Source organism: Mesoplodon densirostris, chromosome 8 (assembly GCF_025265405.1).
Source record: "Mesoplodon densirostris isolate mMesDen1 chromosome 8, mMesDen1 primary haplotype, whole genome shotgun sequence".
Lineage (NCBI taxonomy): Eukaryota > Metazoa > Chordata > Mammalia > Artiodactyla > Ziphiidae > Mesoplodon > Mesoplodon densirostris.
The window spans coordinates 7,208,030-7,234,702 of NC_082668.1; the positions used below are offsets into that span (position 1 = coordinate 7,208,030).

The 26,673-nt window shown below is 46.4% G+C and overlaps 1 protein-coding gene across 1 annotated transcript in view; it reads right to left on the reverse strand.

Annotated features, from left to right (window-relative positions):
* INPP5D (inositol polyphosphate-5-phosphatase D) overlaps positions 1-26,673 on the reverse strand; it is a 134,934-nt gene that overhangs the window by 54,366 nt on the left and 53,895 nt on the right. The window contains exons 3-6 of the mRNA XM_060106077.1: positions 14,129-14,279; positions 11,613-11,784; positions 8,143-8,283; positions 195-282 (exon numbers count right to left, since the gene is read on the reverse strand). Coding sequence (XP_059962060.1) covers positions 195-282; positions 8,143-8,283; positions 11,613-11,784; positions 14,129-14,279 — 552 coding nt within the window. The remainder of the gene's footprint in view (positions 1-194; positions 283-8,142; positions 8,284-11,612; positions 11,785-14,128; positions 14,280-26,673) is intronic.

Consider the following 26,673-nt stretch of genomic DNA (forward strand, 5'->3'; position numbering starts at 1 on the left):
GCTGGGGGATAAACCTCACTGGGGGTCAGGGTGCTGAGGCTCCCCGGCCCCCTCATACTCTGGGGGGTCCAACAAAGGCGGTGCTTCCTTCTGAGCCCTCGGGACATTGGTTACCTCTTTTCCCCATGCCCCATCCGATGCCCCCACCCCTCCTCCACAGGTTTCATCAGTCTCATCTGTCCCAAAGTCTTTACCTGAGGCCGCCGACGCAGGTTAGGGGAGAGCTGCTGGTCAAACAGCCTCTGCAGAGATTCCAGGGTAGGGAGGGTCCGGGTGACTTCCCTGGGGGCAGGGGACAGGGTGAAGGTCAAGGATTAGTGAGGACCTAGTGAGGCATCACACACACAGGCTCCAGCTGGACACGAGGCGTGGTCACACCCACTCTGGCAAATGCAGGGATCCTCCCCAGAAGGACAAGCCCGGGCAAAGGTCCACGCCTGCCGGTACTGGTCCATCTCCTGAGAACCCCCCACCCCTTCTGTCCTGACCAGGACCAAACTGCAGCCGTGATGCGTAAACCTGATTCACCTTTGTTTAGCCACACTCAACTACATAGCCTGTAGAAAATTTGAATCTAGAATCACAAAACTACTTAGAAATAATTTAGTAATCCATGGTTCCCAAACTTTAGTGTTTATAAGAATCACACCCTCACCCAGTGTTAAAAACGCAAATGTCTGGGCCCCAACCTGATTTGGTCTGGAATCTCCACTTTATTTTGGTGCCCCAGGGGCTTTGCGTAGCAGCATTCTGTGTTTTCTGGTTCACATCTCCTCCGAGCAGCTAAGGTGGATGCCCAGAGAGATCTGTCATTGTCTAGGACGCTGACAATTCCAATACCAGGGCTTTATTGATCCTTTGTTCCCTTCTCACCTTTTTCTATTTTCCCATTGTTTGGGGCATGGTGGGCAGACAATTTTGAGTTCTATTTTTCATCTATTATTTCATCAAAAACTTCATGTTTTTACACATTCAACATTCCTAGTGGTTTCAAAACATTCTATCAATTAAATGTACCAAAATCAATTGCTAGGTATTTGGGTTATTTTGAGATCTTGGTGATTATAAATAAAGGCTGCTGTGAACAGCTTTGTTCATATAGCTCTTCTTTACTTATTTTCAGTGACAGTTTTCAGATAACCAGAGATTATGGCTCTTGATCAATATCGTTAAGCCTTTGAGTGACGGTGGCCTTGGGCACTGTTCCAGCCTGCTCATCCTTTGTGCTATCTGAATTCTGTTATTCTCTTCTCTCTCTCTTTTTAGTGGGCATAACAGTGCATTTTAATACTGATGAATTGATTTGCATATCTTTAATTTCTAATGTCTACGTATTTTTCTATCTGGTTGGTTTCTATTGTATTTCTCTTCCTATAAACTGTTCATGCCCATTGTTGGTCTTCTTTTGGGAATTTTGCTGGTATTTTTATACATTGGTATAAACTCTTTACTTATTGCTTTGCTTTTTATTTAATCTAGGTGTTGTAAGTTTTTTTTTTTCCCCATTCTGTTGTGTTCACCCTAGGTAGGCTGGATTTCATTATAAAGTGCTTTATAGTTTTTTATTGCTCTATTTTTCACCTTTTCCTTGGAAATTTTTTTGCTTACCTTAGTTAAAAATTTATCAGTATTTACTCGTGAGCAATTAGTAGCTAACTTTAAATTGGTTTCTCACTCTTTTAAAAGTTATGTTAGAAACAGGGTTTTGGGGGGTTGTTGTTATATCTTTTTAGTTCCTTCATCTGGAATTAAAAAAAAAATATGTGGTGGAAGTAAGTTCACCTTTTTCCATGTTGCTATTCATTTTCACTCAACTGCGCTTACTCTTTTTTCCACAGTTCTTTTGGGCTAGATCATTGCACAAGCTCATCTTAAATATGATAGGATTTATTTTCAGAATTCATATCATTCATTCAACGAAAACTCTGGAGTGCCTCATATGTACTAGGCAATGTCATGTTCATAGATTGACACATCTCACCATTGCCAAGGATGGTGTTGTAGCCTACTGGCTTTGATCGGCCATCCTTGGGATGCCTCTGGGGGCCAAGGATGGGGTGGAGGGAGGTAACTGGCCTGGGGAAGGGGAGGGAAGCGCCAGGCAGACAGGGTTCTCAGTTTCTATCCCACCTCCGACAGAGCTACTCTGTTAACATAGTGGTATTCTGTCTAAACTCTCATTTCATAAAAGAATTCTAGGTCAAAAAAAAAAAAGAAATTCGAAAGCACTAATTCAGAACATGCTTTAACATCAAACAGATCTCCCTCATTGTTCTCCTTTTTAAAACTGTTATTTTAAAAACACAAGGGCACATACACAAACTGAATCTTTAGGATTTTCTAAGAATAATGCTGTTATTCTCTGTATTTCTAACCTTGGTAAAATTTTGAGAAATCTGGCTCTCAGACTTGTCTGGAGGTGTTGGTTAGGGTCAGAATGACCAAAGACACATAGGGACTTACTTGAGTTGGAAGACTTAAGAACTGGTCTTATACAGAAAGGATTTGTCCAGGGAAGTTATCATCAGCAGGGTCCCTGGGAAGCTTGTCTCAGCTTCAGGTCACCAGCTCAAAGAAAGATGGGGAGCAAAGACAGGGAGGGCTGCAGTCCTCAGGCAGGTCAGACCCCAGAGACAGCCCAGAAGGGGCCTAGGCCCCCTGAGGGAACCCTCCCAGAAGGAGAGGCTCCTCCCACCTTGGTCTCAGAGAGATGGTTAATTTCCCCAAGATTCCCATTCAGTTTCCAGCTAGCACATCCAGTATCTCCCAACCGGGAACTCCAGACTCAGAAGGAACATTCTGATACTTTGTTGTTTTCTTAATTTTTTCTTCTCTGATTTTTTGCTTCTTTTTCTTTTTACTTTAGCAAAAATTTCTCATACAGTATTAAATAATCAGGTGATGATGGGCATCTCTTCCTCTTTTATTAAAATGTTTAATGGAATGGTTTTAATGTTTCCCTGTTAAGTGTAATTGGTTTTACATTGACACATATTGCATTATTAAGGAGGGATCCTTCTATTCCTTTTTTTTTTTTTTTTTGCGGTACGCGGGCCTCTCACTGTTGTGGCCTCTCCCGTTGCGGAGCACATGCTCCGGATGTGCAGGCTCAGCGGCCATGGCTCACGGGCCTAGCCGCTCTGTGGCATATGGGATCTTCCTGGACTGGGGCACGAACCCACGTCCCCTGCATCGGCAGGCAGACTCTCAACCACTGCACCACCAAGGAAGCCCTTACACTGTACTCTTTATTGATTTGGAAATCTTTAATGCAAATTATTAAATCTCCTACATTTCTAATTTTTTAAGTTTCCTTAATTGACTTTTTCTTAATTTATTTCTGTTTTTAACTATTTCCCCCTGCTCTTTTCCTTTCCAGTTGTTGTTATTGTTCATTCGCTTAACAGAGCTTTCTTAAAGACTCTGTTTTGTTCACTGCTGTATCTCTAGCCCCTGGAACAGTGCGTGGCTCGTAGTCGGCACACATTCAATCTTTGTTCATGAATATTGAATACACTACTGTTTCCAGTACCTTGCGTGACCGTGGAAATATCAAGGCAATCAGGGTATGACCCATGATGCCTTCAGGAGACTGAGAGCCTGGATTAAGTTTGTATGCTTGACTTATTGTTCTACACCCCCCTTTCCATAACAGAGCATTTAAAGCTATGGCTTTTCCTCCAAGTAGTGCTTTGGCTGCATCATCTAGAGTTCTGATATACAGAGGTTTGATTACCACGGGTTTCCAAACCTATCCCACGTAGGCTGTCATTGTGTCAAGTGTCTTCTTTAATTCAGCTGTGATTGGAGATGATCAAGAAAGGCCAGATGGTTGGGTAGTTGTGGCTAGTTTGTTATTTATTTCTATTTTCATCATACTGTGTTCTGGGAACACAGAATGAACACTTCTGCTTTGGGTATATTCATATCCAGCTGCTCAGTAGGCTGCTGGGTTCTTATTTTTAGGATTACCAGCACTCTAAAATTTCTGGAAAAAAATTCTTGGAAAGTTTTTGAAGTGAAGCCTTGTGATTAGTACATTTTCACCAATTTTTTAAATCTGCAAAGATTCCTTTGGCTCTTGAATGATATCTAGGTTGAGTTAATCCCAAGGAGAAGTCAGTAGTCTTCTCCTTGGAGATATTGCTTCAGAATTTTTATTATATCATCAAGGAGTATGAATAATATTAAGTATTGTAATTTGTAAAACTAATGGTGCTGTTCCTAATTATTTACTTTCTGAACTCATCTTCCCTTGTGGTTTAGAAGATTATAAGAAGAGGTTTTGGTGCTGCTATTTGGTAGTTCTGTAATTGGATCTTTATGAGGCTTCTCAATACCTGGATTTAGCTCCTTTATAAATCTGGAAACATTTTTTTCTTTTATATATTTGGTCATCAATTACACATCATTTTTTTCCTGCTTCTTGGAAAGCCCACCCTACCAGCTATAAGTTGAATCTCTATGCCCTCTTTCCAAAGACTATCGATTTTTCATCACACATTCTTGGCATATGCTTATTTAGTCCTCTCATGTTTTTTATATATACTTCCCTGACACTCTGCTCTGTTTTGTGATTTGATTTTCAAGTTTGATTGGAAAACTATGGGTTCATTTTACGGCCTCCAATGAAGCAGTTATAATGATGGTATTTTTGTTTTGGTTGGTTGGTTTCTTTATCAAAATCCTTACCCTGCTCTCACTTAATTGATACAATAACCTCTCCCACACTTTGACATTTTATTTTAAAATTCTACTTACAGTTCTCCTCATTTCTCCACTTCATGGGTTATCAAGTATTTCCAGACTCTGGAGACTTAATTCTTTATTCTCTTTCTCTGGAAAAGTTTCTGTCTGGTTCTAGATAATCTAACTTAGGGTTACAAATCTTCCTCGAGCCTTTGTGCTGTGGAAGTTCCTTCTTTCAGACACAGGTACTGACATTGTAATGACATTTTTGTGGAGGAGGCTCTTGCTCTGCTTCTCATTCCTCAGTTCTCTGTGACTTCCCCATCCTCACCCTGGCGTTTGTGTTGGGCCAAGTGGTCTGAGTGGACACAACTGGCCACCATTGGCGCCATCCTCAGCACACCATTCCAGCTCCTTCTCCTCTACCCCACCTCTCAACGTCTACCCTGGGCCCCCTTTCCCCTCCATCTGCACTCCCCCCTGCAGTGACCTTACCCCACTCATCTCCCAGCTTCCAGTTCCATGCTGATGACGCCCAGACATATACCCTTACCCCTGAGGTTTCCTGGGCTCTAACTTCTAGAACTAAATCCTTGGTTGGTGGCTCAGCTCACAGGATGTCTAATAGCGCCTCAAGCCAATGGTAGCTCAGAGAAAGATGCCCCTCCTCCACCCCCTCCTCTTTGACTTTCCCCATCTAAGTAACTGGCATCATCCACCACTCAGCTGCTCGCACCAAAAACCTAAGGGTCACCCTCGATTCGTCATCCCCCCACCCTACATCCATCTGCCAGCTCCACCATCTACACACGCCCCGGGTCACACCAGCTCTCAGCACCCACATGCTCCCAAGCCTTGGGTCACCTAGCTAATATCTATCAGCTGTTCTTGTGTGCCAGGCACTGTCGAAACCCAGGACTCAGCAGGATGCAAAACAGACACAAATCCCTGCCTCCTCTTGCTCCCCTTCTCGTGGGCCACCATCAGGTCACAAATATAGTAGCTCCCAACTGCCTGCTGCTTTGGGTCTGCCTCCTAAGATCCAGTCTCCACTGCCCTGACTCAGATTATGGCACAATCCTGAAAATCTCTACCAGGCCTTGGGAGTCCTGTGTGATGTGGCTCCTGTTAGCATTGCCAGATAGAACACAGGACACCCAGCTAAATTAGAGTTTCAGATAAACAATGGATAATCTACTAGTGCAAGTATATCCCAATATTGCACGGTATATACTTATGCTAAAAAAGTATTTGCTGTTCATCTAAAGTTCAGACTTAACTGGCCATCCTGTTTTTTTATTTGCTAAATATGACCACCCTACACCTGACTCTTCCCAACCTCCACTCCTAACACTTTCCTTTGCTCTTTATGCTCCAGCCTCATAGACTTTTTGTTGCTCGAGGCTGGCCTCATTCCCGCCTCAGGACCTTTGTACTTGACATCCCGCTGCCAAATAGCTGGATGGCTAGCTCCCTCTTGTCATTGAGGTCCCAGCTCTGTGACTGCCTCAGAGAGGTCTCCTTGACCCCCAAAGGACACTAGCACCCTCCCACCCAACTCTAGCACTTTTCCCTATTTCATTTTGTCATGATATTTACTAAAATTATCTTGTTTATTTACAGACTTAATCTACCGCTATACTTGCTTACTAAGGCATCAGCTCCAACAAGGTCTAAAGAGCAGGAACTTTGTGCATTGTGTTTATGGCTGCATCCCAGCTCCCAGAATAGAGCTCAGCGCGGGCTCTCCATACATATTTGTTAAGTGAGTGAATGAATGGATTGAAGAGCTGTTCCAATCAAAGCAGTTTGAAAACTACTAGTTTATAGTTAGTTTCATGGAACAACATCTGCAGGGGTTGCGGGGGGATGGGAAACATACTTTTTTCCTAAGATTTTCTAAAAGTCCATCCCTAACCGCGTCTTCAAGCCTGACTATCACTTTGCCTATGAAGTGAAGACAAACAAATGTTGGGGGGAATTTAGAACATCACGCAGTCTCTCTACTTCTAACTCGAAGTTAACTGTTCAGTAAATAACTGTGGAAAACTAGAGAACTAGCTATGTTGAGGAAGCTTCTGTCACCGTAAGGATGAGGTGACCCAGATTCTAGGAAAGTCCAGGTAGCAAAGCAGTGTTGGGGAAATGTGCTGAGTGTACTGGGTGAAACTTGTGGAGAGACTGAAAGGTATATCTCCTCTGGACAAGGAAGCAGCAAAGAACAGGATTTCCACTGGAGCAGAAATAAAAGCTTGCTACCAGTCATGATGAAATTGTGTTTCTTGAAAAGAAAGTGCCGTGTGTGTGTGTTTTTCCTAGTGATAAATGATTTATAACAACAGCATCACATGGAGGACTATCTCTCTGTGGAAATCTATAAAAATGATGGCTCTGGGTCCAATTGGCTGAAACTGCATTAGTTGAAAGCCAATTCATTGAAAGTAAACCTGACTGGCCAATTTGATGAGTGCTCAATTTGTCAAAGAAATTATTTGTTAAATTTACCAAATGTATTGATTGTGCTTTATAAGAGCCTTTAGAAGGAAAGTTCAATTTGATTGCTGATGATGAAAGATTCTTGTTTGCATAGAAACTAAGCTAAGATAGATATGGCACCAGAGGAACTGACAAAAGAATTTTGAAACTGCTGTATATGTAATAAAACACAAAACAGTATAGGCTGATAAAACCTCACCCACATGAAATGCTATTTTTCCAACCAAAATGTTGACCTTTCATTTGCCATGGAATTGTTTTGGGTCCCTGTGATTTCTTTCAGATGTTTTTAAATGTGATTTTCTATTTTTTCAAGCATTTAAAAAATTCTTTTGTCAATTCTTCAGATAGTGTATCAGCTTTAAGTTTGCACTTTTAACAATTAAAATGTAATTAAACTTAATTTTAATGGTAATGAAATTAAAGCACATAATGAAATTAAAACAGTAAAAGAAACTGGAATTTTTACTAATTGGTCCTTCAGTGAATTCAATAGCAGAACACTGAAGTTTTGGTGAATTGGCTCACTTTTAAAACCTGCCATCACTGGCAATCTTGAGCCATCACCACCCACATAGAAAATAGGTTGATTTTAATTTATCTCCTCTTGGTGCCCTTATGTGCTTATCAGATGTGCTGGCTGCAGCAAGAAAGATGAATAGCGGCAAAAGCCTTAGCCTCTGGATCCTTAGCAAGTGTGGAAGGGCTGGCAGTGTACTCCCGCCCACCTCTTCCCATAGCAACTGGCCTCGAATTAACTTTCGTTTTAAAAAAAAAGCCAACCACCACCAAGTTCAAATGCCATGAAAACAAAACCTCCAACAACCAGATTTCTAAGCCCCACCAACAGCCCAATTATCCGGAGCTGGACACCGGGGCTAAGTGCAGGGGTCACCCTAAGGAGCTGGTTCTCTCACCCACTGTCCCCTTTCCTCCCGTCCTCACGGCAGCCATTACCCATAGAGCTCCTTGCAGAGGAGCGCGGTCAGTTTCTTCAGATGAGGCAGACTGCAGGAGCCCGACTTCACAAAATCAGAGTCCAGGGTGAGCTGAGTGCTTAAATAATCTTGGATAGCTTTCAGATGCTCTTCTGGAAGCCTGAAAAAAAAAAGGAGAGATATAACAACATGCTTCTTCGGTTCCTAAACCACAGATACCAACAGTAACAGGTAGAAGAAGAAATCTGAATTCTCAGAGTCTCCAGCTGAGACACGGGCCCCAGGAGAACATTCGCACACCTGGACAGGCGGCCCAGGTCTTACTGAAGGGGTGGAGATCAGGTCAGACAAGAGTAAAGGGCCCACAAGGGAGGCTGCCTCTAAACCCACCCATAAAGGCTTTTCCGGTAGGTGGAAGGAAGTGATACCGGCTGGGGATGGGAAATGTTTATCCTTTGAAAAGGAGAGAGCACATCTTTGAAAATGTACAGAGGACTTGTTTTCCTGCTTCATCAATTCCTAAGGATCGGATCTGAGGGCTGAGGGATGCTCTAGTCCAGAGATGGCAAATGGCTACAGCTCACAGGCCAACTCCAAGTTCACAGCCCAGGGCCACCTGGAACTCTGTGTCAGGGAGGTTCCCAGTCATCCGAGGCTCCGAAGGGAAGTCTCTGTGCTGAGTGATGGGGCTGGGGGTATGGTATTGGCAGCCTAGGTGCCGGGCCTTTGCACCCCCAGCCCTTGCTCCCGGTCTGGTCCAGTCCCTTTCAACTACGGATGAAGCACATGGGCCCGAGGCAGGACCTGCCCTCGCCTCGCACAGGGTGGCCCAGCAAAGGCAGAGCCCGGGCCGCATCGCGCCAGGGCCGCCCCTGAGGTCTGATCGCACCTCTACATTCTATCACCCAGCGGCATATTTTTCTGGATAACTTTTGCGCTTTTGTTCCTATAATAATGAACATTATAATTACAGCAAGTATGTCCTGAGCATAACATACCAGTCACTCTGCTTAGCACTTTATGCTCTTTTTTTCCCTCTAATCCACAAATCAATGTTATGAGGCAGATATTACTATTTTTCCTATTTTACAAACAAGGAAACGGAGGCTCAAGGATGTTGATTTACGTGTGTGAAAAAATTCGTACAAGCCTTAAATAGCTTTGCTCCAGCCTTGCAATCAAGTTGAAACTAGAGGTCACAGGGGATTTTTTCCTGTAGGATCCTTGAAAGAATGAAAGGCTGTTGCTCTTGAACACAACAGCTGTTCAATGAAAGACTGAAAACACATAGATTAGCCATTTTGACTTATTTAGCCAGAGAAGTCAGCAACTATTTACATACCAGTTGTCATAATATTTAAGTTTAATCTATACTTATTCTGAGTCTTGACACCATAAAAAAAAATCCAGTTTCTGCCTCAGTCTGTTTTGCTGAAAAGGACAAAATCTCTCCTACAGCATTAAGATAAGTACTTTAACAGTTCTCGTGCCTATTGACTTTAACTTTGAGACCATCAGTACTTGCTTTAGGAAGCAATATTTGTTCAAATGTTTGTTGTAGAAAAGTGTTGACATAGAGATGTTAAACTCTGTTTATCAGAGAAGGTTGATTTTACTCAGCAGTCTTTTATTAACTATGACCTAACTGATTAGATCTAATTAACTTGCACAAAAGACTGTGCAGGTTGTCTTATAATTAAGAATAATCTAAAGGCAGTCCTCTGTGTACAAAGCGATTTTACAAGCAACATAGATTGACTTGCAAACACAAGGCAGAAGCTTAGTTTTTCATGACCCAGAAGAGAAAGGAGGGCAGGCACCATGGTGCCTCGAATGTGCTCCACCCACACACCTCCATCTCCAAGCAGAAGCTTTAGGCAAGTTCCATTGCTGTTTGTTAGCTGAGAAGCCACACCAGAGAGAGGGCGGGCCTCCCGCGCTCACCAGCCCTCAGCTGCCCCCGCCCCCTCTCAGGAGGCTGCGTGGAGTCTTGGCTGAACACTTTTTCCTGCCCCACTGGGCCCTGAGTCCCTAGAGAAGACCTGTCCCTAGACAGGAGGGACTGACAAGGAGGTGCCGCAGTGGCACCATTGAACAGCTTTGCCTATTTCCTCCAGGACGGCCCTGCATTTAACACCTAAACCTGGAGAGAAATAGAATCTCAAGGAAACTAAACAATGGGCTCTGTCTGAACTACTTTAATAAGCATTTGTTATATAGATACATATATCAGGATAATCATGATAACGGATCAACACATTCAAAGCACTGGCTATTTAGCTTCTTGATAAATAGCACAGGGAAATTCCAGGAGTGTGCAGAGAATATAACCCGGCAGGCCCGGAGAAGAATTAGAGGAAATGTCAAGGTGGAAATATAGAAACGCCAGATATCTTAGCAACCGGTGGCTTGTGTGTACCTTCAGACCTTTCCTTTGTATTTGGCTAAATCAGATGGTAGGTGAGACTGGCTGTCTCAAATTAATCTTTCAAGTTGGAGATGTTGCATTAGCCCTGCCCATAGGATATACTTTGGGGGGTCTTTTTCTCATGAAGAAACAAAAAAACGTTTTTCCATTTTTAACACATGGAGATGGCTGTGTACTAATTCATTCATTCAACACAGATCTAGGGAGTGCCGACTCCGTGCTAGGTGACATGCTGGGTGCTGAGGACACGGTTCCCCTCACGGAGCGTCCTCCCTGTGGAAGCCATCCCGTGGCCTGTGTTAAAGTCAGGGCCTCTGATTTGCAAACTAACCAACGCCCCTCCCAGCCATACCTCCACCTCCCATCCTCCAGCCTGGGCCTGCTGAGGGAGGCCAAGGGGCTGCAGGACCTCATCAACGTGGACCAGTCTGGTACCACAGGTGGGGCCGATCCTGAGAGCCCTGGGTCAGGGCAGGTGAAACAAAGTGTGAAGAGGATTGCACCTCACTCCTTCCACCACAAAGAAAGGAGTGGCATGCGGTGTAGGCCTCACAGTCTACACCACACATGGAACAACTGCTCTGACCCATTTCCCGGTGACAAGGAAGTTGGCCTCCTTTGCATGGGGCCCAGAGCAGGTCCAGGCTGCAGTGCCGGCAGCTCCTCCACTGGGACCATCTGAGCCAGTGGACCGCATGGTGGGAGGAGTCTTTGGGGTGGGAAAAGGTGCCATGTGAGTTCACGGCAAGCCCCAGCAAGGGAATCACAGCATGGGCCCCTGAAGTCTGGAGCAGGGCCATGCCATCTGCAGCAGAGAACTATCCATCATTCCAGAACCAGCTCCTGCCATGCCGCGGGGCCTGGCGGACATGGGGCACCTGAGCAGGGCCATCCAGTGCCCGCGTAGCAAGAGCTGCCCCGCGAGCTGGGCTCCCTCAGACCCACCGTCGGGAGGCTGGCGGGCTCCACAGCAACCTGTCCTAGTGTGGAAGCGGCATCTCCAGGAGAGAGCACAGGGTGAGCTACCTGGGTGTCGTGGGGCCTGCCAGGTGGGGACTCACCCACTGGTGTCCATGGTCTGCAGGCGCTGGAACAACGTCTCTGAGAGGCTGGGCCGGCTGACCTCCGTGGCTCGAGGATTATCGTTGGAAACAGGGACCTCCTTGGCCTCATATGGCCCGGCAGATAAATGGATGTTTCTGGGTGGCAGCTCGGGGGGAGACAGGACACCTTCTACCCAAGACAAGAGCAGGAGTGCCGTCTGGGCTGAGTGCTCCCTCCGTCAGGATCACCGCCTGCGGAGAGGGGCACGTGGCCCACCCTCTCCGCCCTCTGTGCGGTGATCCTGCCCACCCGCCACGTGGGGTCCAGGCCACTGCGCCCAGCTACAGACCCGTCTGTGCCCACAGTGTCCCTTCCCGGCCCCGCTCCCTTGCCAGCTGACTCCTGGGCTAGACGGGGAGCCTGCCAAGGGCAGGGACCTGGTCTTGGTGGTCTCTGCCCCGGGGCCCAACACAGAGCTTGTCCCCTTGAGGAGCTCTGCAAACACCTGCTGGGGTCCGATGGCCACGCCGGGCAGGGCTGCTGGCCGCAGACGGCTGGAGAGAGCAGCCCCAGAAACTCAGCAGGATGGCCGGCTTCGGGGCAGAGCAGGGGCCCTGGACCAGCAGAGGCTGGGCTCCCGTCATGGGATGAGCTGGGCCGGGGAGCAGGCAGGTCCGGCCACACTGCCCCTGTCTCTCCCACCCTGGCCCCCTTTTCTTTGCCCTTTCTCTCCAGCCTCTGTCCTTCTTCCTCTCTCCCTCCAGACCCCCAGAGACAATGAAAGGAAGTGAGGGGCTCCCTCCACCCAGGGAACTGAGATATGAAACAAATGACTTGGACTTGGCCTGGGAGATGGGACTCCCGCCCGTTCACCTTGAAAGCTTCCATCCTGCACGTACCACAAATGGGTGAGGGTCCTGAGCCCCTGGGGTCTGCGACCTCCTGTCCGAGCCTCTTTTCACACGGGATGGCTGCCCCACGGCTCTGGACACAGAGCTGCACGGGGACATTCTCTTTAAAGGATGAGCCGTTCCTTCACTTCCTCACCTGGCTTGGGGTCCTTTCAATGGTTATGATCCCGTTTTGAGCCCCATGGGGACTGGCGGTGCCTTGAGAAGACCTGAGCCAAATTCGACCCCTTGGACTGGGGGTGGGAGACGCTTGGGTTCAAGCAGACAGTGGGTCTTTTTTGGGAAGGGAAGCCAGCCGTCCTGAGATTGTGTTTCTCTTTCCGGATCTGTTGGGGGGTCTTTTTCTAGTGTTGGGGTCTTTCTTTAGACGGCTGTGCCCGGAGGGGCAGAAAGACTGGCCTGCGGGGTGAGAGGGAAGTGCAGAGGGCATTTCTGCACGGTGGCTTCTCAGTGTCGAGGCCGAGCCTGGGCTCCTGGGGACTGGGGACAGCTGGGGGACGTGTGGTCCAGGCACAGCACTGGTGAGTGACCCTGGACTCACACGTGGACATGTCGGCTCTGGCTATTTCACAGCTGAGGGTGCCTCTTACTGGGCCAGGGAGGCGACAAGGGACACGGCTGCCTGGGTCCCCTTCACCTCTGCAGACCTGCGCTCCTTTGGAAACACTCTGCCTGGCCCTCGTCTCCTCCAGGAACTGGTGAGACGGCTCTTCAGAGTTTACCCTCGGAGGAGGCTGCCGATGAGCTGTGCAATCGCTCACGGTGGGTCTCCAGGCAGGTGGGAGGAAGGGTGGCCCACAGAGGAGGTTGCAAGGACGCCCAGCACGTGGCGGGCAGCAGCCAGGGATGGGCGGAGTCAGGCCGGGGACCCCACACCTCTGGTCTAATCTGTCCTTCAGGGGAGATGCCGGGGGTCTCGGTTCCATGCCCTGGGACTTAGGAGGAGCCCTGACCAGTTGAGAGGTTCAGTTATGTATGTCAGGGCTTTCTTTCAGGACATGAACTTTTGAGGGGAAGAGAAGGGGGGCTCCCCGGCTGCACTTCCTCTCTCTGCCCGACGCTTGCTCTATTAGCCTGTCCCTCCCCTGTTGAAACAGCAGGACTGACTCTCACATACCTTTTAGGGGCTGTACTTTATTTTCTTTTAATGATGCTATAAAGAAACATCCTTTCTCATCCTTCCAGCTTGGTGCAACCATCTCCTTCCTCATTCTCTTCACAGCAAAATTCAGCGAATTATTTTGACAATGATTTTAGCTGCATCTATTGAGCGCTTACTATGTACTAGGCGCTGGGATCTACACTGACTCCTTTGATGACACCCTGAGAGGCAGATATTATTTTTAGTGTCTCTTTAAGAGAGGTCTGTGGTTTAGAGAGGTTAAGTAATTCACCTACGGTCACACAGCTGACAATACGGGGTGCAGGAAGTTTGAACCAGGTCTGTCTGAACCCAGAGCCTGTGTTCCTAACTGGTCTTTAACCACCATGTCACCCCCTCTGATAACCAGACCCACCCAATCTACAAGCACTTGAAGTGAGAGAAGCACCCCAGAACTTCACTATGGGACTTCGATGGCAGGCAGGGTCCCGGAGGCACCTTCCCCTCCATCCCTTCCTACCTGTCTCCTCCTCTGGCTCATCGCCTGCATCCTCCTCCTCCAGTGGCACGGGATACTGCAAGTGGGTTACCAGGCCCATGTTCTCCTTCTTGTAAAACTCGATAAGCTGGTCCAGCTTGGTGAAGAACCTCATGGGGACGCCTTCGGATGCCTGAGGACAAATCGCAAGCAGAAGCACATTGAACTGGCTGGAACGTCACCCAACCACAAAGGCCACCTGCAGCAGAGACCAGCGAGGCCGAGGGAGTGACCACAATCCAGAAGAAGCCCTAGGCTCCTACGCAGGGCCTGCCTGTGACGCCCACACCCTCACAGCCCCTAAGAGCCACTCTGCAAAAGGCACAGATAGGACAGTTTTAAAGATCTTTTTCTTTCAATTTTTAAAAAACTTTTATTTTTAAAAGTATTATGTTACCAAGTAATGCATTTTCGTTATGGAAAAAAATTTAAATACAGAATTAAAAAAAGAAAAAAAGAAATCACCTGTAGTCCCACAACCCCAGGAGACCTATTTTTAATAGTTTAGAATATTTTTTCTAGACTTCTTGTGTGTATGTTTGTGTGTGTTTGGTGGGGGGAGTTATTACCCCACCCCCAAGATCATTTATTTTTAAACTCGGGAAAACTCTATTATAGCAATTGTTTTGCTTTTATTTTTATATTTTTCATTTGATATAATTCTGTTTTGTCAAAACTCAGAAAATGGTTGAGGCGGTACAAACATCTTCCCTGATTTGTATCTCTGTTGTTGATGACAGAAGAGCAGGAGGGTAATTCGACTGGACTGTTCAAATGCCCTGGGGCCAGGTCTCCTTCTATCGCCTGGTGGCTCCAGCAGGAAACTAGGCAGCCAGCCCCGCCCACTGAGGCCCTGCCCCTGCTGAAGCCCTGCCCACATGAAGGCCCCACCTCTGTGATTCCCCCTGGTGGGCTATCAGGCAGCAGGGTAGGATGGGAGAACTGCAAGCAGGAGGCTTAGGGTCTCATCAGTGCTGTACCCTACTGCTCCTAACCCAACATGTCTCAACATCCTGTCCATGCTTCCTGTCCAGTCCCCTGCCCCGCCCCTCCTTGGTGTTCCATCTCAAGGTATGGCACCATTGTCTCCCCACTGGCCCAGTCAGATACCCAGAGGACTTCTCCCTCCCTGGGCATAGATGGCAAAACTGGACAGTGTAAGGCCGGGTGTTCCTGATCCAGCCAAGAAGATGCTGAGCAAAGTCGCAGCCCCAGGTGGAGGAGAATGATGTAGCCGGGCTTTAGGGAAGAGCAGTGAGCCGGGGGCAGCTGGACAGAAGCAAGAGATCAGGCTGCTGGCGGGTACAGGGATGAGCCCCAAAGAGGCTCCCCCTCTGGGTGGGGCTTCCCAGGCCTTGGAGGAGCAGAACACCCCCCACGTCCTATCACTAAGTGCCTAGGAGTCACCCCCCTTATCATAGTAGCTAACAGGTCAATGACATTCATGTGATTTAGAAATGATTTAGAAATGAGTTGGAGTTGGAGGTCAGGGGCCCAACTGCTCCTCCGGGGGCTGCCTGCTGCTGGGACCCATCGCCCATGGGAAAGGAGAATAGGGAAATAAGGTGCACGTCGGAAAGCCCACCCAGGTCGGTGGGGTCTGGGCTGAGCGAGGCTGGATCGTCTTGACTCGCCCACCTTCAAGTCAGGGGCCTATTGTTCCGGCACGGTTGGCACTGACGTGGGAGGTCATCAGGGCCACAGGTAAGTGGGGCTGGGAGAGCAGACAAGGCAGGACGACCCAGACCAGGACAGATGCAGACATCTGGGAATGGACCAGGACTCAGACCTGTCCCTGAGCCCTGTTCCTGGTGGTAACCCCAAGTAGCGGTGAGGATGCGTTTGCCTTCAGAGACGCCACCGCCTTCAGAGACTCCGTCTCTCCGTCACTCACCTTCACTCAGGCTCCACACTTGCCTCTCTGTCTCCCCATGTCTCTCTCTCTCCACATGTATTTGTGTGTGGGATGCAATGCATGCACGTATAAATCTGTACGTGAGGGCACGTCTCTGTTTGAGCGTGTGGCTTAAGCTATTCAGTAAATTCGTAGAGAGTTTAACAAAAGGCCGGGCCTTCTAAAAAGTAACTTAAATAGGTTGAAAACCCAAAGTGAGCGGAATAACAAAAATAATTTGACACGACACAAGGATGAACTTGATTCAGTTAAAGCAGTCATGACAAGTGTCATCCTGTCAAAAGAATTTACAGCTAATGGATGACAAGCCATTAGGCATATGGATAAAGGATGTGAACGTATCAAAGAAAGTCAAAGTGAAACGACTCATGGGTGAGTCTGGAAAAGGGTTCTCAGCTGGAGGATGTCTGGGGAATGTGCGTTTGGGAGAGCACATGAGCTATGGCAATTTAGATGCACCAATGCTGAGACACTAGTATTTTATGTACTGCTAAAAGCTAAAGCATAAACCAAGATACACCATCAAGCTGTGGGTACAACTGATTTCAGAGATGTTAATATGACAAAATAAACACCTTAGAATTGATGAAATACGCTGGGTACTAAGCGTGCAGAAGAACAGAACATTCTAAAATTCATCGGAACCCTATGGATCCAGTGAGGGAGGAGGTGGGCGGGTGCTGAGCGCTGGGACACTGCGTGTGCTTGGACTGGTCCCAGAGGCCAGGGAGCCAGGGCCTGGTGAACCACCACTGCTGGCTGCCCAGGTGGCCCAGGTTCCCAGGAAGGTAGAGAATGAGGGTTGAGTCCAATCCCAGCCCCACTCATGGGGGTGAGGAGTGCAAGCTGGACAGGTGGGTCGGACGCTCTGTATGTCCAGAAAGGAGCAGCCCAGCCATGGCCTTCTCAGTCCTGAGCTGGGCCGAGAAAGGCCCTCTGTCAGGCAGGATGGCCAAGTCAAAGCCAGGAGTGGGAGTCGGGGTTTCCAAGTGGACAGTGTCTTGACCGTGAGCCAGCAGGAGCACTGGGGCCCCGTGGGGATGGGTGCCTGGTCAAGTGTGATTCTGCCTGCCCATGCAGCCCATAGTCAGGGGCCAGATCTGCTTACTGTCGTGTCCCCAGATGGTGCCAAAGGGCCTGGCTGTCGTGGGATGCTCGGCAATTAGTGCTTTGCACGGACTTGCAGGATGAGGGTCAGGATGAGTCAGGGGGAGAGATGGTCAGAGAGGACCCTTTGTGGGCCTGGGACTGGGGATACAGAGCAATGGCTGGGGGGAGGGTAGGTAGCAGGGGAGCACCCCCTTCCTTCACCCTCAATCTGATCTGCCAAAGGTGATGCCTTTCCAACACTTTAAAACGTCAAATGTCTGACTACAAGGTTGTCATGTGTATCAGTCAGGTCCAGGCAGGAAGCAGATGCCACATTTGCCTGGGGGGATTTCAGAAGGACTTAGTGGACAGGGTGTAGGAATACACCTGCGAAGTGGGGGAGCAGTTTCCCTCCTGATCCAAGCATAAGGGGGGCAGACGCAGGACCCAGAGAGGGCTGCCAGGCTGGAGCTGAGGTCTTCCGCGAAGCCAGCCCCATAGGGAGGGAGCGGGGGTGGGAGGTCCCCCACCCTCCCATCATGCAGCTGTGCCTCCCATCCTCCAAACGCCACCGGAAGCCAGGGGATTTGGAGGGGGTCTGGGCCCGAACGTGAGACACACAGCACAGAAGCAGCCCACGGAGCCCACGGTGACAAGACGCCCAGGGAAGCAGTGGGAAAGTAAGGCTTGCGTGTCCTGCAGGCAAGGGCAGCCCTCACCCCAGGAGGGGGGCCGGCCATGCTTCTGGGGCAGGGGGCTGCCCTGGATCCTTAACGGCCACCAGATTTCAATTCCTCATTCCACAGTCGCTGCCTTCCTGAAGAGATTCACCAAGTCATTCTGAAACAGAGAAGGAAACCCTGAAGCCCCACGCTAGCCGTTTGCTGCAGACAGCGGCCCTCACAGTTACAGATGTTCCCCAGGGTGGTGTCCCTGGGGGAGTGATGGAATTTCTGCTCTGCGGCAACTCTCCCACCACCAGGAACAAACTTCTTCTCTCTGTGGCAGATCCACAGCGCACAGAGCAGAAGCTTGATCTGAAAAACACAGAGCAGCAATTCCTGCGTTAAGTTGGCTCTGAACTTACGACGTGCGGGGCAAAGAGCAGACGTCCCTCGTGGTTTGTGGGATCGACTGAATGGACGTGAATTTATGTTCATCACCAAAAGTGATGCAGGAAAAAAAACGTGGTTAGTTCAGATTGTGAAACAAGATACCTAACTCTTCTCTTGCCTCCTCTTGCCAGGTCTATGGAAATTTCCAGGTGATTTCCAGCAAGATTATTTCAGGGAGTCCCTGCAGACAGCGCCTTGCCAAGCCCAGCCGTGCCTGCCTCCCCACAAGCTTATAAGTTTTCGAAGGAAAGGGACCCTGCTAGGTTCAGCCTCATGTAGTCCCCCAGGTGCCTTGCGCGGCTAATGACAGGCCTTACCCCTGTTTTGAGACATGTGTGCAGTGCCTAAAAGGGACTTCACAGTTGAAAAGCTGTAGCTTCCCACACTGCGATGTGGGCTGCTGAACTGGACTCTGCAGGGAGAGACCCCTTCACTCTACAGCTTGGCACCTGTGCTCGTCCAGGTACAGTACTCCTGGGAAGGTGCGGACCAAGGGGACAGGGCTGCCCGCCGCCCCGCCCCAAGGCCCCAGACCACTAGGGTCTTTAAAACAAAGGACAGCTGATGTCCAGACTGTTGGAAGCTCAGGGCTGTGGTCTCTGAGAAATGTGGTGTTTCCAGAACTAGTTCCTGGGCTCTGACTTTCAGACACCCTCCAGGGGAAGGCAGAGCAAGGCAGGGAGGCCGGAGCACCCTGCAGGCCGAACTTTCCCAGAGGGTAATTTTAACTTCAGTGCTGTCTGCTTTCACTAAATGGGGAACTGAAAGAAGGCGAGGCCCCCAGGAGGAAGCCAGCAAGCGGGCTCCAGGAAGACGCTGCTGCCCGGCACCGTCTCCTCAGGCTCTGCCAGGCTTCGTTTTAAAACGAAAAGTATATACAAGCATTGTGGAAATTTTACAAATAATGGGAAAGTGTGCAGAAGTGGGGTGGGGGGCGGTGTGCTTATTATCCCAACTATAGCAAAGCGTTTCTTTCAAGTCGGTGGGAAGGTCACTAGAAAGATCTGAAGCAGGGAGACAATGCCATTTGTCTGCTGTGACGGGAACGGCGGGGTGGGAGGTGCTGGTGTCATTACTGTTTCCTTTTTCCCAGTGGGAAGACCCTGGGCCTGTGGAGGCTGGAATGGTGTCAGAGGCCTCAGAGGCAGTGGCGGGCATAGAGCTGGATTCAGCCCAAGCCCGGGAGTCCCCAGAGCTGGGGCTCCCACACGTCCAGAGGCAGCTGCACTGATGGAGCAGAGAGAGGGATAATGTGGAATTTGGCTGTCCAGGCCCAATCCCCGCCCCCAGCAGCATTTCCTCCACTCAGACATCAGCTCAGCAGGGGCAGGACTCCCCGCCCAGGCCTGCCCACCTCGCAGAGTCTGGAAGCTACCTCCTCCCGCCCTGCCTCTGCCCTCCCGCACCTCTGCCAGCCCCTGAGATGCTCTCCTTGGTCTTTCTTCTGCCCTCAAGCCTGGTCTGAATCTTTAAGCACCTCCTCTCCCCCAAACCTCTTCCTAAGAATCACAGACTCCAACTTGGCTGATGTCGCTGCCATTTGATGAGATGGGAAAGGGGGGTGTGCAGGCAGGTCGGGGAAGAGCCCTGGAGAAAAGCTTCAGATCCAGAAATCCCTCTTCAGCCATCTGACCTGGAATGGACCCCAGGATGTGTCTCCTTAAAATCCGATCAGCTCTTCCTTTTCCCCTCCCTTCTCCTTTTTACTTTAAGACATGTATCATTTTTCTTTCTTTCCTTGCTCTTCCTTTGAAGTAGCCAGAGCCAGTGGGGCTTTGGGCCAAGGAAGTGGTCAGAGGAAGTAGCTGGGGCAGGGAAGTGATCAGAGCCTTAGAAGCTGGCCTCGCCCGGGGCCCAGGGGCAGCAGAGCAGGAAACGAGCAAATGAAATATATGGAGAAACGGGGGCGGGTCTCTCACTGCCAGGGAAGGGAGTTAGGTTAGAATGAACTCTGTCTGCAGTGTTCAGCTGGAAGGGGAAGCTTCATTGTGAACTCAGGGTTTTTTTTTTTTTTTTTTACTATATACAGGTAAATACTGATGCAGGTGTGAGTGCGTGTGTGTGTCCACACACATTTCCCGGCTCTGTCTTCTGAGAGGATCCAGAAGCAACAACACCCCAGTGGCAATGACCCCACCTAAATACCACCCTCCAACGAAAAGAACCAGACTCCTTGGAGAGAGGGCCGGGCTGAATCTAGGGCTGTGGCAGGAAAGGTATATGTGGGCCTGGAACATCTGTTGCCCCAGAAAGTAAGGAAATGTTCACAAAATGATGAAGATTTGTCAAAAGGGTACAGGAGTCAGGAGACAACTGAAAGGACAGTTGAAAGGACCATCTGGCACAATTTGAGCATCAAAATGAATAATAAAAATAATTATAATTCATTGAATAAAATAGGAATTCATGAGTCTATACTCATGTAAATAAATGAGAAGGGAAATCTCTTTCTCACAGTAGAATGCCAGTTAGTAACTGTCACAGGAATGATGGAAATAGTCACCGTTTGGCAACCTTCACAGTAATAGCTGATTCAGGAAAGAATCAACAGATGCCAAAGATGCTAAAACTAGTGGGTGAGCATCTGAGGAGGAGCAGGCTCTCTCGATTGCCTCAAAGTGTCTTCCACAAGAGTTAATCATTTTAAAGGGGAAAATAGTAACTTTACAATGAGAAAACCTGGAAGACCCCACCTTAACCAAGTGGCAGAGTTAACTTTACCAGTAATGGGACAAAGTGACATGGTGCCCTCCTGGGATGGGTACACAGAGGACACAGCAGTGCTCCTGTGATGCACCCACCAAAATGCAGCAACTGGCCTCAGTTGCATGGAAACACCTAAAAACCCCACATTGAGGGACAGTCTGCAAAATTACTAGCCTATTCTCTGCAAAAATGCCAAGGTCATGAAAGACAAAGAACTGTGCCTCTAATGGGCACTAAATGGATGTGATAATTACATGCAACATGTGATCCTGGATTGAATTTTGGTCCAGAGGGGAAGGTACAAATAAATAAATATTTGTTTACATATGAATTTTACATATATTATATATAAGTATGTATATCTTATATACTTGTAAATATGTATAATATATGGAAAACATATATAAAAATATTTATTTTTAATATAAATATTTAAATAAAATCTACATATTGCTATAAAGGGCATTATTAAGACAATTGGAGAAATTTGAATGGGGTCTGAAGATTAGATAATAGTATTTTATCTATGTTAATTTCCTGATTTTGATGGTTGAACTGAGGTTATGTAAGAGAGTATTATCATTTAGGAAAAACACATTGAAATATTTAGGAATAATGGGGCATTGTCAGCAACTTATGCTCCAATAATTTAAAAAATAATAATAACATGAGACCAAGAGAATGAGAAACTTATTATGCTAAAATGTTGATTGGGGAAAGTGAATGAAGGGAATACAGGAACTTTTTGTACTGTTCTTGAAATATTTCTGTTAGTCTGAAGTTATTTTCAAAATAAAAATTGAAGAAGACAATCAGAGTGGAAATGATCTATATCTTAAACAGGAGGGTGGTTATATCTAATAACTCTTTTGAGCTATACACTATAATAAAAAGTTTTTTTAAAAAAATTAGCTTGTGTAACCTAGCTCATTAAATTAATATGCACACAAGAGCACATACACAGGAACAGGGTTCAAGATGGCGGAGTAGAAGGATATGCACTCACTCCTTCTTGCGAGAGCACCGGAATCACATCTAACTGCTGAACAATCATTGACAGGAAGACACTGGAACTCACTAGAAATGATACCCCACATCCAAAGACAAAGGAGAAGCCACAGTGAGACGGCAGGAGGGGCGCAATCACAATAAAATCAAATCCCATAACTGCTGGTGGGTGACTCACAAACTGGAGAACACTTATACCATGGAAGTCCACCCACTGGAGTGAAGGTTCTGAGCCCCATGTCAGGCTTCCCAACTGGGGGGTCCAGCAACAGGAGGAGGAATTCCCAGAGAATCAGACTTGGAAGGCTAGCAGGATTTGACTGCAGGACTTTGACAGCACTGGGGGAAACAAAGACCCCACTCTTGGAGGACACACACAAACTAGTGTGCACATCAGGACTCAGGGGGAAGGAGCAGTGACCCCAGAGGAGACTGAATCAGACCTACCTGCTAGTGTTGGAGGGCCTCCTGCAGAGGTAGGGGGCGGCTGTAGTTCACTGCGGGGACAAGGACATTGGCAGCAGAAGTTCTGGGAAGTACTCCTTGGCATAAGCCCTCCTGGAGTCTGCCATTAGCCCCACCAAAGAGCCTTGTAGGTTCCAGTGCTGGGTCACCTCAGGCCAAACAACCAACAGGGAGGGAACTCAGCCACACCCATCAGCAGACAAGTGGTTTAACATTTTACGGAGCTCTTCCCACCAGAGCAACACCCAGCTCTACCCATAACCAGTTCCTCCCATCAGGGAGCTTGCAGAAGCCTCTTAGATAGCCTCATCCACCAGAGGGCAGATAGCAGAAACCAGAAGAACTACATTCTTGCAGCCTGTGGAATGAAAACTACATTCACAGAAAGAAAGACAACATGAAAAGGCAGAGGACTATGTACCAGATGAAGGAACAAGATAAAACCCCATAAAAACAGCTAAATGAAGTGAAGATAGGCGAACTTCCAGAAAAAGAATTCAGAATAATGATAGTGAAGACGAGCCAGGACCTCAGAAAAAGAATGGAGTCAAAGATCGAGAAGATGCAAGAAATGTTTAACAAAGACCTAAAAGAATTAAAGAACAAACACCTAGAAGAATTAAAGAGCAAACAAACAGAGATGAACAATACAACAACTGAAATGAAAAATACACTAGAAGGAATCAACAGCAGAATAACTGAGGAAGAAGAACGGATAAGTGACCTGGAAGACAGAATGGTGGAAATCACTGCTGCAGAACAGAATAAAGAAAAAAAGAATGAAAAGAAATGAAGACAGCCTAAAAGACCACTGGGACAACATTAAGCATACCAACATTCGAATTATAGGGATCCCAGAAGGAGAAGAGAGAGAGAAAGGACCTGAGAAAATACTTGAAGAGATTATAGTCGAAAACTTCCCCAACATGGGAAAGGAAACAGCCACCCAAGTCCAGGAAACGCAGAGAGTCCCAGGCAGGATAAAACCAAGGAGAAACACATTGAGACACATAGTAATCAAACTGACAAAAATTAAAGACAAAGAAAAATTATTAAGAGCAACAAGGGGAAAATGACAAATAACATACAAGGGAACTTCCATAAGGTTAACTGCTGAATTCTCTGCAGAAACTCTAAAAGCCAGAAGGGAGTGGCACGATATATTTAAAGTGATGAAAGGGAAGAACCTACAACCAAGATTACTCTACCTGGCAAGGATCTCTTTCAGATTCGATGGAGAAATCAACAGCTTTACAGACAAGCAAAAGCTAAGAGAATTTAGTACCACCAAACCAGCTCTACAACAAATGTGAAAGGAACTTCTCTAAGTGCAAAACACAAGAGAAGAAAAGGACCTACAAAAACAAACCCAAAACAGTTAAGAAAATGGTAATAGGAACATACATACCAACAATTCCCTTAAATGTGAATGGATTAAATGCTACAACCAAAAGACACAGGCTTGCTAAATGGATACAAAAACAAGACCCATATATATGCTGTCTATAAGAGACCCACTTCAGACCTAGGGACACATACAGACTGAAAGTGAGGACATGGTAAAAGATTTTCCATGCAAATAGAAATCAAAAGAAAGCTGGAGTAGCAATACTCATATCAGATAAAATAGATTGTAAAATAAAGAAGGTTACAAGAGACAAGGAAGGACACTACATAATGGTCAAGGGATCAATCCAAGAAGAAGATATAAGAATTATAAATATATATGTACCCAACATAGGAGCACCTCAATACATAAGGCAAATGCTAACAGCTATAAAAGAGGAAATTGACAGTAACACAATTATAGTGGGGGAATTTAACACCTCACTTACACCAATGGACAGATCATCCAGACAGAAAATTAACAAGGAAACACAAGCTTTACACGATACAATAGACTAGATAGATTTAATTGTTATTCATAGGATATTCCATCCAAAAACAGAAGATTACACTTTCTTCTCAAGTGCACACAGAACATTCTCCAGGAAAGATCACATCTTGGGTCACAAACCAAGCCTCGGTAAATTTAAGAAAATTGAAATCATATCAAGCATCTTTTCTGACTACAACGCTATGAGATTAGAAATCAATTACAGGGAAAAAAACACAAACACATGGAGGCTAAACCATATGTTACTAAATAACCAACAGATCACTGAAGAAATCAAAGAGGAAATAAAAAAATACCTAGAAACAAATGACAACAAAAACACGATGGTCCAAAACCTATGGGATGCAGAAAAAGCAGTTCTAAGAGGGAAGTTTATAGCAATACAAGCCTGCCTCAAGAAACAAGAAAAATCTCAAATAAACAATCTAACCTTCACCTAAAGGAACTAGAGAAACAAGAACAAACAAAATCCAAAGTTAGGAGAAGGAAAGAAATCATAAAGATCAGAGCAGAAATAAATGAAATAGAAACAAAGAAAACAATAGCAAAGATCAATAAAACTAGAAGCTGGTTCTTTGAGAAGATAAACGAAATTGATAAACCTTTAGTCAGACTCATCAAGAAAATAAAAGGAGAAGACTCAAATCAACAGAATTAGAAACGAAAAAGGAGAAGTTACAACGTACACCGCAGAAATACAAAGCATCATAAGAGACTACTACAAGCAACTCTAGGCCAATAAAATGGACAACATGGAAGAAATGGACAAATTCTTAGAAAGGTATAACCTTCCAAGACTGAACCAGGAAGAAATAGAAAATATGAACAGAGCAATCACAAGTAATGAAATTGAAACGGTGATTAAAAATCTTCCAACAAAGAAAAGGACCGGATGGCTTCACAGGTGTATTTTATCAAGCATTTAGAGAAGAGCTAACACCCATTCCTCTCAAACTCTTCCAAAAAATTGCAGAGGAAGGAATACTCCCAAACTCATTCTATGAGGCCACCATTCCACCAGGAAAAGATACTACAAAAAAAGAAAATTACAGACCAATATCACTGATGAATATAGATGCAAAAGTCCTCAACAAAATACCAGCAGACAGAATCCAACAACACATTAAAAGGGTTATACACCATGATCAAGTGGGATTTATCCCAGGGTTGCAAGGATTCTTCAATATAGGCAATTCAATCAATGTGATACACCATATTAACAAATTGAAGGAGAAAAACCATATGATCAACTCAATAGATGCAGAAAAAGCTTTTGACATATTTCAACACCCATTTATGATAAGAACTCTCCAGAAAGTGGGTATAGAGGGAACCTGCCTCAATGTAATAAAAGGCATATAGAGCAAACCCACAGCAAACATCATTCTCAATGGTGAAAAACTGAAAGCATTTCCTTTAAAATCAGGAACAAGACAAGGATATCCACTCTCACCACAATTATTCACCATAGTTTTGGAAGTCATAGCCACGCGTGGCAATCGGAGAAGGAAAATAAATTAGAGGAATACAAATTGGAAAAGAAGTAAAGCTGTCACTGTTTGCAGATGAAATGATACTATACATAGAGAATCCTAACGATGCCACCAAAAATCTACTAGAGCTAATCAATGAATCTGGTAAATTTGCAGGATACAAAATTAACACACAGAAATTTCTTGCATTCCTATACACTAACAATGAAAGATCATAAAGAGAAATTAAGGAAACAATCCCATTCACCACTGCAACAAAAAGAATAAAATACCTAGGAATAAACCTACCTAAGGAGGTAAAAGACCTGTACTCAGAAAACTATAAGACACTGATGAAAGAAATCAGAGATGACACAAACAGATGGAGAGATATACCATATTTTTGGATTGGAATAATCAATATTGTGAAAATGACTAACTACCCAAAGCAATCTACAGATTCAAAGCAATCCCTATCAAATTACCAATGGCATTTTTTACAGAACTAGAAAAAAAATCTTAAACTTTGTAAGGAGACACAAAAGACCCCAAAGAGCCAAAGTAGTCTTGAGGGAAAAAAATGGAGCTGGAGGAATCAGACTTCCTGACTTCAGACTATACTACAAAGCTACAGTAATCAAGACAATATGGTACTGGCACAAAAACAGAAACATAGATCAATGGAACAGTATAGAGAGCCCACAGATAAACCCATGCACCTATGGTCAACTAATCTATGACAAAGGAGGCAAGGATATACAATGGAGAAAAGACAGTCTCTTCAATAAGTGGTGCTGGGAAAACTGGACAGCTATATGTAAAAGAATGAACTTAGAACAGTCCCTAACACCATACAGAAA